The sequence below is a fragment of the Amphibalanus amphitrite genome, unplaced genomic scaffold, assembly GCF_019059575.1.
Source record: "Amphibalanus amphitrite isolate SeventyFive unplaced genomic scaffold, NRLGWU_Aamphi_draft 000671F_arrow, whole genome shotgun sequence".
Lineage (NCBI taxonomy): Eukaryota > Metazoa > Arthropoda > Thecostraca > Balanomorpha > Balanidae > Amphibalanus > Amphibalanus amphitrite.
Genome location: NW_024882165.1, coordinates 245,633 through 259,198, shown reverse-complemented (window position 1 = coordinate 259,198; position 13,566 = coordinate 245,633). Strand labels below are relative to the sequence as shown.

Sequence of the window (13,566 nt, the reverse complement as noted above, 5' to 3'; positions counted from 1 at the left end):
AAAAGTCTAGTCTCAATGCATTCCGTTTGATCATGTTCAACAGATGCATCTGAACTTCTTCAGATCACATCAACAGTTGACAGTTGATATCGAATGCACCGACCGTTGTCAACGTACCGTCAAACCCCGAACTCCGCTACCTCACTTCCCGATTCAATCACTGAGCTTTTGGTGACCGCAAACTCGACAAAACAACCTCTTCAAATTCTCACTGCAATAACAACTCTGTTAGCCTGTTGTTTGCGAGTTTGAAAATTGAATAAAAGTAACTAAAAGCACAGCTTTTCACCGTCTGGCAATACTAAATCGTTCGCAAAATTCTTATGAAATCAGTCTTCGATCTCAGCATTTAAACGGTTTTACCGAACGAACATTGACATATTTTATTGACATTAGAGCATTATAGTCGCTGGTATCAAGCATGGCAGGATTGACGAATGACCTACAATAGTTCGAAACATCATAATCCTTCACTGCTGCAACACTCTACACATAAAAACATCAAATATTCACGTTTCATGTGGCACTTCTCATTCACGTAATCTCCCATAATCCACCGAATCAATCGCACCCAGCAGTTCCGCACCCCTGTCAGACATCGAATCGTGTCAGCCTCGAACGGTCGTTCTCCTGCGCTGGCTATGTCGGCTCTCAGTCTCCGACGGCCGTGAGACCGCCTCAACTGGACACACAGCTTCATTCAAACCAGGGACGATGTCGATGTTTTCGTGTTAAGGGTTGTGGTAGGCGTTAGTCATCGGTGTCCATACTTCAACCAGAGGCCCGATCACTGATCAATGAACAATCGTGATCACTGATCAATGAACAATTAGATGTGTGACATGAGAGCTGCGACAGTCAATCAGAGATTTACGTCATCAATGAAAATATAGTGACACCAGACCAGAGCCACCCGGTAGCATTTGGACGGAGATCACCACATTCAGATGGCCACAGAACGGTATCTTCGGCGCCTACCGAGCCTACCAAGCAGAACGCAGTGCCCCTGTGGTACTGGTGTCGAGGGGTCACCAGATCACATGACCCGCAGGGCATTCGAGGGCCAAGCCGGGTCAGAATTGATATCGCTGAGCGTCACAGGTGGCCGCTGAATACGTCACCGGGTGTCCCGACTGGGCGTCACCTGACAGCTTTATGACGTCACCTGACAGCGACGCGGCGCTACCAGTTGTAGAGTTTGAGTTCTCCCTGAGGCGGCGGTACCCGACCCGTGGTGACGATACGCTGCAGTTGCTGCTCCAGGCGCACCACGGGGCCGCCACAGCCGGACGGCGTCACCTGGGGAGGTCAGGGGTCACGGGGTCACCGTAGGTCACAGATCATCGTAGGTCAGAGGTCACGGGGCTATCGGAGGTCAGGTGTCACCAGTTACAGGGGTTGTGTGGGAGCTAATATGGGTTCCGGTGTTAAGAGATAAAAAAGTCAGAGGTTAGCGTGGTCATCTGAAGAGGTCAAAGGTCATTGCAGGCGTTTGGATATAGGAACAGGAGTAACGGGTACCTACTAACTACCTTCCTACCTACAAATACAGCGGAGGTCAGGGTAGCCTTAGCGGAGGAGGCTATGTTACTCAGTCTCCTTGTATGCTGTAAGGCTACCACACACGGCGCCTCTGCGTATCCCGGCGCCCACTCTGGATCTCGGTAACGCGCCGGCTGGGTACATTGGGCAGCCCCACTCCCAGTGCGCCAATGGCATTAGACGGCTTTAACAACGTCTGCATATTTTCCACACTCGCAATATAGCGTTCCGTGAATCGTGGGCGCGGAATGTGTGGGGGCGAAATAGCGGCTGCGTGGGGTCGGAAAATAAATCAATTTTTTGACGGAACTTATAAATAAATTCACGCGATAAAGGAATGTCATTAACGTTCATTGTTATGGTCTGGCCTAAGCTCACATACACCAGCTGGTCTTCGGAGTAAGGATAGGTGCGCTAGGAGGCCTTTCACACATCAGTCTACGACAGCACATGTGACGAACAATAAATCATAGCATACGACCTTGCTACATCATAGCATCCGACATCGGTTTCACGAAATAGTATACAAAACACATAACCTCAACTAAAGCAGTCCTTCGTAGATTCACGTGAAGAATGTCTCGCATTTTAACTCAAACCTCCCAACCCTCATACCACCTCATAACCAAACCACATCAAGCCACACAAAACTTATCAACGATACCCCAATTTCACCTCCCCACTCGAAAACAGCTCAACAATTCATGCTCGGTCCCCACACCTATCTCACCTGCTGAACGCGCGCCAGGTACTGTGTCCGAAGCAGCTTCACCAGTTTGACGAACTGCGTGCCGTAGGCGGCGGAGAGCGTGGACCCTCCCACCTCGAGGGCGTCGTACAGAATCGAGGCGGTCACGTCGGCTCGCGGCTCTGTCCAGGGAGGGGGGGAAGGGGTGTTATAGTGTAGAACACGCAGCGAAGGGTGGGTGTAGGGGTAGGTGAGATCGGGATGCAGACAGATGAACGTCGAAATGACTAATAGTGCTCGACTCGTTTGTTGGTATGATCTTCCTGTGCTTCAGATTGAGTTTCGAATGGTGCTCATCGCTTGCGTCCATGATTGAACACTGAAGGCGTAAGATAGCCTAAGAAGAGATTACCTTTTCGGTGAACATCAGACTAAGGGGATCTAGACCCTGTGACATTTGCTAAAAAAAAGGTGCAAGCAAACAAAACAAACAAGTAGGTGCATACATACCAAGCAATGAACACAATATTTCGGATATCTGCGTATCAAAAATATCACTAAAATCAGCCGACTGATGAAAGCACGTTGATGCCTAATCATGAACAAAGCCGAGCTAAAGCGAAAAAATATAAAACAATCCATTAAAGATAATGCGTCCATAAGGATAATAATATGTGGCAACTGGCAATAAGCTACAAACATCGAGTGGCTTCAGAGTCAATCAGCGTTCAGTGCCGCGCGCCAAATCCCTGTCCTGGGGGTCGATCCGGGCCTCGGCCACCGGCCGGTACCGATTTCTTCCCCAGGCTCAGGCTGTCTATTCAGCTGTCTTTGCGGCTTAGTCGCAGTGCTGTCCATCATGGAAATCGGACCGCCCACCTGAGGCCGCGATCAGGCTTACCGCGGTGACTGTACCGGCAAGAAGCGGTGGCCCCCTGGGCAGTGGGCCCTGAGCAGGATTAGTTCCAGCCAGTAGGCGGACGGGTAAGTGGGGGCGAGGGGACAACGGAAACTAACCCCAAGACCTACCCACGACAGAACCTTGTCGGTGGAGAAAAAAAAGGACCTCAAGCAAAACCTCACAACAGTCATCTTTCATATCCGCCCTGTCCGAATACCACTGCACAGTTGACGATTTGTGTTTAACCACCAGAAAATCAAAACTCACCCAGGTTCACGGTGGCCGCTAGCCACCGCCACAAATGTTTTACTCCGAGTGGCCGGGCCGGTGCCGCGCCGGGGGGCGGGGCGGGCGTCTGCTGCGGCGGTCGAGCGATCAGCAGCGCCACGTATAGCCGCGCTATGCCCGACATCCGCTTCAAAAACTTGTCCTGTTTCTCCACCACGCCGTCCACGTAGTCGTAGCCGAGTTTCCTATAAAACGGTCCGTGAGAACGTGACTGGTGGGGAGAGGTCCCGACGGGCGGGCGCGGAGGAAGGGCGCCGTCAAGAATAGTGACCGATCGTACGAAAGGTCAAGGCGGAATCATGGTTCATATGAATTTGGTAAGATGATTAGATGTCAGCATTCAGTTGGATGGTAGCTTATTCGGGAGGTTTCAGATTACATCGAGACGGAATAAATCCACGAATCATCTGCAAGTTCTGGTTTGTGTTGTGAAAAATGCGTCAGGTTCATGGGAAAAGAGCCAGCGATACCACACCATATTCACAGGTATAACTCTTACAGCCAGTATCATGTGGTAATACTCGGCGATAGTGCTGCAGTACTGTGTGGTACTGACCGGTTCAACATGCGCGGTACCGAGAGGTACAGGTCTCGCGGGTTTTAGCGGTAGGTTTTGCCCCGATGAAATTTAGTAAATTTCAGGCTATGTCTTCTTCGTCTAAAGCTTTTAAGGGTTGACGATGCGATCGATTTATTCGTTCACATGTCTGCTATGATCCTCTAAAATCGCTTCATCGTATATCGATTAGTTTCTGAGATGTGGCCGGACAAAAGGCAAAACCTACCACTTAAACCCGCGCGGAGAGCCGTACTTTTCTGTGGGACTGCAGTTATATCGTTAGGGGATCATTGGTTATACACTAGAGTATCAGATGGACTCATCGGACGGTACCAGTTGTACATACTTACTCACTGGGACTACTGCGGCACAAGTAGTACTCACCGGTAGTACTGTTCGTTGGTGTCCCCGTCCAGCTGCTGTGGGTACATCGGTACCAGGTACGGACAGCGCGCCTGGCAGTGGGCCACTGTCAGCTCGGTCAGCTGCGGGAACTCCAACTGTAGCGCCAGCAGCACCGCGGCCAGCGCGAACGCCGCCTCCGGCTTACTGGACACCACGTCCTCTCCCTGACGCTGAAACACGGAGGGTCGAATAGCAGGTCAGAGAGGAACCGAAACACATACCAGGTCAGAGTAGGGCCTGACAAAATCCGGAGCTGAAACATAGGGTCACGCAGCAGTTCAGACAAGGTCTCTCTGACGCTGAAACACGGAGGTCAAACACCAGGTTAAAGAGGCGCTGAAACACGGGGGTCACATACCAGATCACTCTGAAACAAGGGGTCACATACCAGGTCAAAGAGGGGCCTCCCTGGTGATCAAACGTAGCGTCACATTCCAGGTCAGAGTGGGTCTCTGTGGCCCTGAAACACGGAGGTTACACACCTGAGTAGAGAGACGCAGCTAGACACTTCTCTGACCGCGTGCCTTGCGTGGCGATCGTTGGATAAGGAGCAACGGCAGTAAATCTGGTAAAAGGCACTGAAAGGACGGCACCAGGCAGATGCAACACCTACTATACTCGTAGAGTCCGGTTGGTGCGTGGTAGTGGCCGGGCAGCACTGCAAGAGTTATGACACCCGCTTGAACGACAGTTTGCTACCATTTTGAAATAGATCCAGCAAATAGCAAAATACTTCAGTTAACTTGCGTATATGGTTTGATATTCCGTGTATCAATTATACGGAATATCTAAATATGAAAGAATATGAAGACTTATTGTATTTCACAAAATGAAAATGTCCACAGCTTTCAAGCTTGATAACACTGCAAACATAGATTATCAGCTGCAGCTCAATCGAAAATATAATGAAATGGAGCTCAATCGCCAACGCGGGGCCTGCAAAAACCAGGCGGTCAGCGATAAAAATCTAGTGGAGCAGATCAAGACAACGTTGCTGCGGATGACCACCGACCAGCCCGGGGGCAATGGGGATAATACAACTGCGACCGCCTCCAACGCAAGCCGCTTTAGAACCGTATTGATGCTCTCCGTCGATTATATGATTGACCTCCTCAGCTAAAGTCGTATTTCAGCCATTTCAGCGCTTCGCGATGAAAAAAGAAGCGAGAAGCCTTACATTACCAGGAAAGAGAGGTGCATCGGATTACTATCAATCAGCGCTCAGTGCAATGCGTCGTACCAATTAAATTGCACTACCGATTCAGCTTTGCGATACCTAATTCATTTACTGTATGCCTGGCCTATTCAAATACATTAGCCAGAGGGGTGTGGTAATAACTGGTGTAAGCAAATTGACCACGGTCAAAAATGCATTACCAGAATGCACTTAAGCCAACATTTTGGGATGGTCTCGTTCCTAAGTCGGCTAAGAGCTTCGGTCCAGAAAATAAATTTATCGTTGGCATACAGTAAAATACATACCAAACTCGGCCGGTGATAAATTTTCAAGACCTCAGTCCTTACTGATTTTTGAACTCGGCCTTCGGCCTCGTTCAAAAATCCAGTAAGGACCTCGGTCTTGAAAATTTATTTACACCGGCCTCGTTCAGTATTATATATTACCAGCCAATGTCGTGCGTCAAACTTCATAAACTTTGATTAATTGCTCGACGCCCTAGGGAGAAACTTGTTGCGATTCCACTCATTCGTAGGGAATCATAATTGGCATTTTATTTAATTCCTTAAACAAACACAAAGCCAAAGGATGGACGAAATAAGACGGAGAAGATATAACGGCAAGTGCCATTAGCCGACGCACACAAACTGTTTTCGATGAAACGTCGCCAACCAGCTACTCACACCCGGATAAAAAAAAACGCGTCAAGTCCGCGAGAAAGCTTAACTATAGGTTTGAGGAAAAAAACTAAGCATACGTACGTTTGCACAATAGAGTATACACAATAGAGGTAACTACTAAAAAGGCTAGAAATCGAGTACACTTTTTCGATAAAGTAATTAGTAGCATAATGCATAAATAGCTATAAAGTAGAGTATATCGTACCGTCAAAAAGTATGTAGTACTTTCCAGGTGCGTTGTTCGGGAGCCTTTATACGCATTTACCAAAAACATATAAAGAGGACCGTCGCACCAAACTAAAAAACATCTACCTCAATTCACGCTATTGCCATGGACTGAATAACTGGTTACGATATTCATTATAGGAAAAACAGGCAAATTAATGCATAATCGACCATTTGATAACACATTTCATCCCCTCGTCGAGTGAGAACAGCTAACCTCATTCTGGTAAAGTTTCTCACTAAGAACTAAATAAAACCATTCGCACATGTTACGAACACACTCCCAGAAATAACGCAACTAACTCTGAAACCACAAACGCAGCCTAGTTACCTCCTTGGATAACTGAGGGTTACGGGCGCGTCGAATACAGGCTATTTACGCTTAGACCCACGACGCACGGTCACACCTTGCGGCACAGCACACAATATCTACTCACCACAAACTTCTTGGCGACCAGGTCGAGACAGAAGGCGACTCCGTTGGGGTGCGAGGCGGCGCTGACCTGACCTCCGGCCACGGCCACCGGCTGGCCCCTCAGCAGCTGACGCAGCTTGTCCAGCTTGTCCCGCAGGTGGGCCGTCGATACCGGAGAGATGGCGTTTATCGGCGTGTTCACCGCTTTCTGGGGGACGAGGAGGGGTTATATGAGTGTGGACGAAAGGCATCAAGACAGACATGGATCATTATCATAAAAGGAAGAAGCAAAGAATGCTGCGTTGTGTGCGAAGTTCAAAATATCTGGGTATTATAAACGGATGGAGGTTGGATGATGATATGAATAGCTAGGTGTGATTCCATGGCCAGTTAGTAAAGCACCGCACCGTTTTGCGCACATGAGGGCCTGGTATTGTTACTGGGGTTTGACGAAGGTGAGCTACTACAAGATTGTGAGATACTTCCATGCTGGCCTTTAGCGCCGATGCCTCACCCTGTATCTGTGGCGATATTAGAACACGAAAGTGCACATATTTACAGATTGAATGAAATCCAAGAACTATTCTCCACATAGCAGCCAGCCTGCTGAAACGCAAGCCGCAGTCTCACATCCAGCCATGCCCAATGCCCATGGATATATGTACCCACGTCCGGACAGGTCGGTTTCAGCACACACCATACGGAGTGAGCAAATCGCATGTAGCGTGCGTGCATGGAAACTTCCGTCAGTTCCTGATAAATGACCTCGGGCTAGTCTCCAGAAGACACGGCGACCGAGAGGAGAGAGCGAGAGAGTTGGAGGAGAGAGCGAGAGAGCTGTCCCACTCGTCAAACTTCTTCGATACGCTCCACGAGTCCGTACCCGTGTAGCATCCGTGAATTTAAAGTGGCCAGTGTGGGTGACCCTTTCGGACTGTGACAGTCCGAGTGTGTGACCTGAGATAATGGTCTGCCGGGGACGGAACTGTGGCCAAAGCGGACGGTCCAACACACCCACACACGCACACGAGCACACACAAGCGCTTACAAATACACACACACACAACTTCTCACGGCAGAGTTTCGGCCGGCCGCCTGATTGGTGGCGAATTCGGACTAACTAGCCCACTGTTCGCCCGTGGGATCGCGCAATGTGGCAATCGTGCTCCAATGCGCCAGCCTCGCGTCTGCGTTTGTCGATCGTTCTTCGTTTTAGGCAAATACACTGAGGCTATGAAAGAATCTTAATCGAGAAATACGATTCAAATATAGCGTTGCGTATATTCAGAGAAGAATCAAAATTCAAAAGTCTTCAAACTTATCTGTGATGTGAGAAATAAGTAGCATGCCTTTAAGTTATAACTATCAAATGTAGTCGATTCATTTTAAACTCAACCTGAACTAACATTCACGCTGCAGCAGATATCCAGTCAAAATACCCTCGCCTGAACTGCCCATAACATCGATATCAAACTATTTAGTTTTCAAACAATTGGGTCCGTGTGCGTTGAATTCGACTTTGGCGAATGGGGCTGCGTGCACATTCTACAGAACAAGTCTCAGAACTAATGGTTGTCCTCCAAAGTAATGAGAAAAAAAACACACGTACATTCAATAAGCAAGGACACCTCAATTCAGTTACGCTTGAATAGCTGGATATCGCTTGAATCGCTGGATACCAACGCCATAGGGCAAACATAGCAAAACCGCATGCCCATTGCACATTACAACATACCTGGCAATCAAACTTGAACTTTTTGAGCGCCGGGTCTGCCAGGAGGCTGGCGAACTGAGCGCGGAACTCTGCCGCCTTCTGCTGCACCTGTTCGTAGCGAGTGCTGTCCTCCGGCAGCACGGCGTCACCCAGCTGGCCGGGGCCTGTGCGACAGACAGGGTCGGTCAGAGCCGAGACCGGGCAGCTCGGGGCTCAACGGTGTGGTAGTGAGGATCCGCGCTACGGCAGTGATCTAATCGTAAGAAACCGAGGAGGGGCGTTACATCCTTAGTTACTCTGCCTACTGGGCTATATGCTTATATAGCGACAAACCGCAGCTCACCTGTGCTCGGTTGTACGGCCACCGGGGCGGCTGCGGGCTGTGCAGCGGCCGCCGCAGTTGCCGCTGCGGTCGCCGCCGCCGCTGCCGCCGCCTTGGCGTCCTTGGCAGCCTGAGCGGCGGCGTTGATCTCATCTGTGGAGCCAGAAAGGTGGTGTCAGGTTGTGGCGGCCGGTGATCAGACGCACGCTCAGCGAGGAGACAGTGTTTTTCACAGGAGTGTGACCGAGATGGGGATAGCTTCTACACTTTTACATAGTTTAAATCAAGAGCACCATATTTTCATTATTGGAATTGACATACAACACAATTAATAACGACGAAACAAATACTAATTAAGGTCAAGCAAGAAAAAAATATATCATAACAATGGAAGCAAGCACGCTATAAAGCCCTCACTTCATCCAAAACCAAACACAGCTGACAGTAGATGCAGAAAGAAATCACGTCTGACCCTAGCTCACACCGGGTACCCGTCCCCATGATGCCCTCTCACTCCCTCATATCATATCATCCACACCCATCCAGCACTGACCGACAACAGCGGTGATCTTCCGTGCCAGCTCGGTGGCCTCCGTGACCGCCCGCTCTGCCTCGGGTACATCGAGCTCGGCCGGCGGGGCGGTCGACAGCCGGTCCATGGCGGAGAGCAGCTGCTTTAGTCGCTCCACCTGACCGGCCGCCGGTCCGTCCTGCAGCCGAGAGATGTCCGCGCAGCCCCTGAAACCGGCGGGGCAGGGGAGATGTCAGCGGGGAGGGGGGGGGGGGGGGGTTACGCCGTGCGGGGAGGGAAGGTTACTCGGCACCTGAAACCGGCGGGGCAGGGGAGATGTCAGCGGGAAGGGGAGATTACCCCATGCCGCTCAGCCCCTGAAACCGGTGCAAGGGGGGGGAGTCAACTGGGAGTTACACCCTATCGCACAGCGACTAAAACCGGCGCGGCAGGGGAGATGTCAGTGGGGAGGGGTGGTTACACCCTGCCGCGTAGCTACTGACACCGGCGCAATGAGGGGGGGGGGGGGTCAACGGCCGATGGGAGCGTTCGACCGAAGTCCATTTCAGGAGGAAGGAGGGAGGGAGGCAAGGATAAATATAGAGCGAATGAATAGATGGTGGAAGAAGTAAATGAAAATTAAGTACGCATAAATAAAACGATCGTGAACTAATGCTGAAAACTGAACTCTCTTCAGGTATAGAAATAACATTAATGGTTCAGCCCGCGTTCGTGGAACGCTAATGTTCTACAAGTCCTATGCAGGTACCGCCCAGAGCCCAGCTTTTTCAATAACGGTAAAGCATGTCGTAAAAACAAGGGACAAACGTTGTAAAAAGTAATGTAGCTCGAGTGAGCCCTTCTATGTCCATAAAAGCCTTTCGTTCAATTTCACCAGAGTACTCTTATATAACCAAAGCAATAAGAAACGAGATATCGGGCGAACTGTCCAGCCTAGACTGAATGTTTCACCTGTACGCCAATTCGGTACAAGACCATCGCAGAAAATCCTAGCAACGTGAAGCAGCGATGCTTTTAATATTCAGCTAGTCCAGTGTTTTCTTTCAGCTGATATGCAATTAATCATCAAAAACGCAGCTCAAGTCTAACTACATCGTCTAGCCTCCATGGATCATTTTCGCGTTTAATCAGAGTACGTTAAAAATCAAATATCGTGACGTACGTCACGATATTTGATTTTACGGCAAGCATTAGATGGCTAAAGTACAAGCCACTGAAGCAATAACCAGTTGCAGCAAGTACCAATGTTGTATCAATAACAATGAAACTTATCCACCGGTCACTGCGTTCAAATTTCCCACTAATGACTGATCTGCCCGTGTCACACCACTACAATCCATGCGCATTATGTAACCATACCTTTACATCTCTCACCCACGCCTCACTCACTTGATACTAGTGAAGACCTGTGACACGATGGAGCGCATCTCCTTCTGCGCAGCCACCATGCGGTCAAGATTGGCGCGCTGTTCGGCGGATTTTCGGCGCCGCTCCTCCTCGTCTGCTTGCTGCTGCTGCACGGCCGCCTGTACCCGCTCACTGAGGTCCTGAGGGGGGGGGGGGGGAGATAGTGAGGACGTGCTGCTGCTGTACGGCCGCTTGAACCCGCTCGCTGAGGTCCTGAGGGGAGGGGGAAGAATGGTGAGGTATTGGTGTTCGACCGACTGTACCCGCTCACTGAGGTCCTGAGGGGGGGGGGGAGGGGGATGATGAGGACGTGGTACTGAACGGCCGCCTGTACCCGCTCACTGAGGTCCTGAGGGGGGGGGGGGGAAGAGGACCTGCTGCTGCACGGCCGCCTGTACCCGCTCACTGAGGTCCTGAGGGGGTGGGGAAGGAGAGATAGTGACTGCTGCTGCTGCACGGCAGCCTGTACCCGCTCACTGAGGTCCTGAGGGGGGGGGGAGAATGGTGAGGTATTAGTGTACGGCCGACTGTACCCGCTCACTGAGGTCCTGAGGGGGGGGGGGGGGAGAATGGTGAGGTATTAGTGTACGGCCGACTGTACACGCTCACTGAGGTCCTGAGGGGAGGGGGGGGGGGGAAGAATGGTGAGGTATTAGTGTACGGCCGACTGTACACGCTCACCGAGGTCCTGAGGGAGGTCAGGGGGAGAAATAGTGAGACGTGCTGCTGAACGGCAGACTGGACACGCACACTGAGGTCCTGGGAAGAGCGACGGTAAATGAGTTAGTTATGTATTGCTGAACGGTCGCCTGCACCCGTTCATGAGGTTCTGGGGGGCGGGGGTCACCAAGGTCAGATGAGGGAAGGGAGCAGATATGATATAGGGTAGGTTTCTGAAGTTTTGTGGCCCAAAAGCATGCTGAGCGACAATCATACAAAGTCAGCTCGTCCAATAGACACTCACCCACACCGTCCATCCCTCCTTCTCCCTCATCAATCACCCCGCCCGTACCTTGGCATCGAGCTGCTGCTGCTGGCGCATGTTCTCCTGCTGCTGCCGGAGCTGCTGCTCGCTGCGCTGCCGCTGCATCGTGCGCTGCTCGTGCTGCTGACGACTGCGCCGCTGCTGTTCAATGGCCAGCTGTCGCTGACGCTGCTCGTGCTGCTCACGCAGACGGCGCACCGTCTCCTCAGCAGCTGCCAGTCGCGCGCGAGCCGCCGCCTGTCGGGGGTTCACATGGTGAGCAGTGCGTGGATTGAGCGGAGTTTGGGGAGCCACGACTACAGAGCTTGGTGCTGAAAGGCCTAGCTAACTTGGCACGTGCGTGTCCTGATATAATTGTTTTGTGTTTAGTGGTATGTCATAATGTATAATTAGATGTATAAGCTGAGAAAATATGGTACACCAATGGGGATAGATATTGCTGGGACACAATGCTTGAATCTGACACATGAACAAATTGTCCAGATACATTTCACTTAGGATAAAGAACCTCAAACCTTTCACGCCATTGATACTTTGTCTACAGATCAGCCCAACAAGCTCATCTGACAAAGCATATCACGGGTGACGAGCAGACATTCTCACTTCTCACATGCTTGACACAGAACGTAACCGCAGGCTCACGTGGAAGGAGAGAATCTACCGCTCGTTGGGACTTTTGTTTGTCACGGACGCCCCTGAGCCTCCGCCATCTACCCACCTTGGCCTGCTCCAGATGTCGCTGCCTCTCATCGTGGATCAATTTGTCGAAAGTCCTCGGCGTAAACGGGGTGGGTGTCGAGCCATGTCGCGGGGTGCTGGTCCTCTGCTTCTGCTTCTCCTCATCCACGCCCCTCTCAGGGCTCTGATCTTCCTCCCTGCTCCGCTGGAAACTCGTCTCGATATTCCTCCGTACAGTCTGTTCATTGTCTTTCTCCACGTTGCGCTTAGATCTTTCCTCTACCCCACTTTCATTCCTCCCATCTGGAGATTTCGTCGCGGAGCCGACACTGGCGGAGCTCTGTCGGGTGGGTTTACTGACAGAGCCGGAAGCGCGCGGAGACCAGGGTCCGCGGCAGGTCATGCGAGTGACCCGCGGGTGCAGAGGCGTGTTGCCGTCCTCTTCGTCGGAAGAAGCGAGACCGAAGCTCGGCGGTGAGGAATAGTCGGCCGGTGAGCGCGGCACGGCCACGCGCACTTGGAGGGACTCCATTTCGGAGTGAATCTCATCCAGAACGTCCTGAGCCACGGATAGAGCACGGTTAACGAGGTATTGGCGATATTCGGACGGGGCACGTGGAATCAGTCACGGACAGGGTACGAGTTGTGAGACACGGGCAGGACACGTGCAACGGAACATCGACAGGCGGTACGGATGTCGCGAGACATCATCATACCTAAGGGACACACACAGAGCACTCGACAAAATCAGGTGATCGCGAACTAAACAAAGATCTGGTCTTCCACAAACTTTCCACAAACTAAAACAAAACAAAACATGTGAATGGTGATGCTTGCAAAACCGTTACGCTAAAAATAAAAACGCATTTAAAAACATGAAACGTCAGAAACTTTTGATCCACATTTCCATTTCTATTAATTACCTCAAAGGACTGCAGGCAGACCCTATGTCGATCATACTTCAGGCGGCCTCGCGGCGTTCGCTGCAGCTGCTCAGTGACGCTCATACTGCCACCTGGAGGCAGAAACAAGAAACACTGTTACCCTA

At 51.0% G+C, this 13,566-nt stretch overlaps 1 protein-coding gene across 1 annotated transcript in view; it reads right to left on the bottom strand.

The window, feature by feature from the left end:
- Positions 1 to 357: 357 nt before the first annotated feature.
- LOC122364360 (nucleoporin GLE1-like) overlaps positions 358 to 13,566 on the bottom strand; it is a 108,319-nt gene continuing 95,110 nt past the window's right edge. The window contains exons 2-13 of the mRNA XM_043334662.1: positions 13,442 to 13,533; positions 12,559 to 13,077; positions 11,868 to 12,077; positions 10,838 to 10,995; positions 9,470 to 9,654; positions 8,938 to 9,069; positions 8,616 to 8,758; positions 6,903 to 7,088; positions 4,363 to 4,553; positions 3,399 to 3,604; positions 2,273 to 2,412; positions 358 to 1,299 (exon numbers count right to left, since the gene is read on the bottom strand). Of these exons, the coding sequence (XP_043190597.1) occupies positions 1,183 to 1,299; positions 2,273 to 2,412; positions 3,399 to 3,604; positions 4,363 to 4,553; positions 6,903 to 7,088; positions 8,616 to 8,758; positions 8,938 to 9,069; positions 9,470 to 9,654; positions 10,838 to 10,995; positions 11,868 to 12,077; positions 12,559 to 13,077; positions 13,442 to 13,525 (2,271 nt within the window). The 5' untranslated portion in view covers positions 13,526 to 13,533 and the 3' untranslated portion in view covers positions 358 to 1,182. The remainder of the gene's footprint in view (positions 1,300 to 2,272; positions 2,413 to 3,398; positions 3,605 to 4,362; positions 4,554 to 6,902; positions 7,089 to 8,615; positions 8,759 to 8,937; positions 9,070 to 9,469; positions 9,655 to 10,837; positions 10,996 to 11,867; positions 12,078 to 12,558; positions 13,078 to 13,441; positions 13,534 to 13,566) is intronic.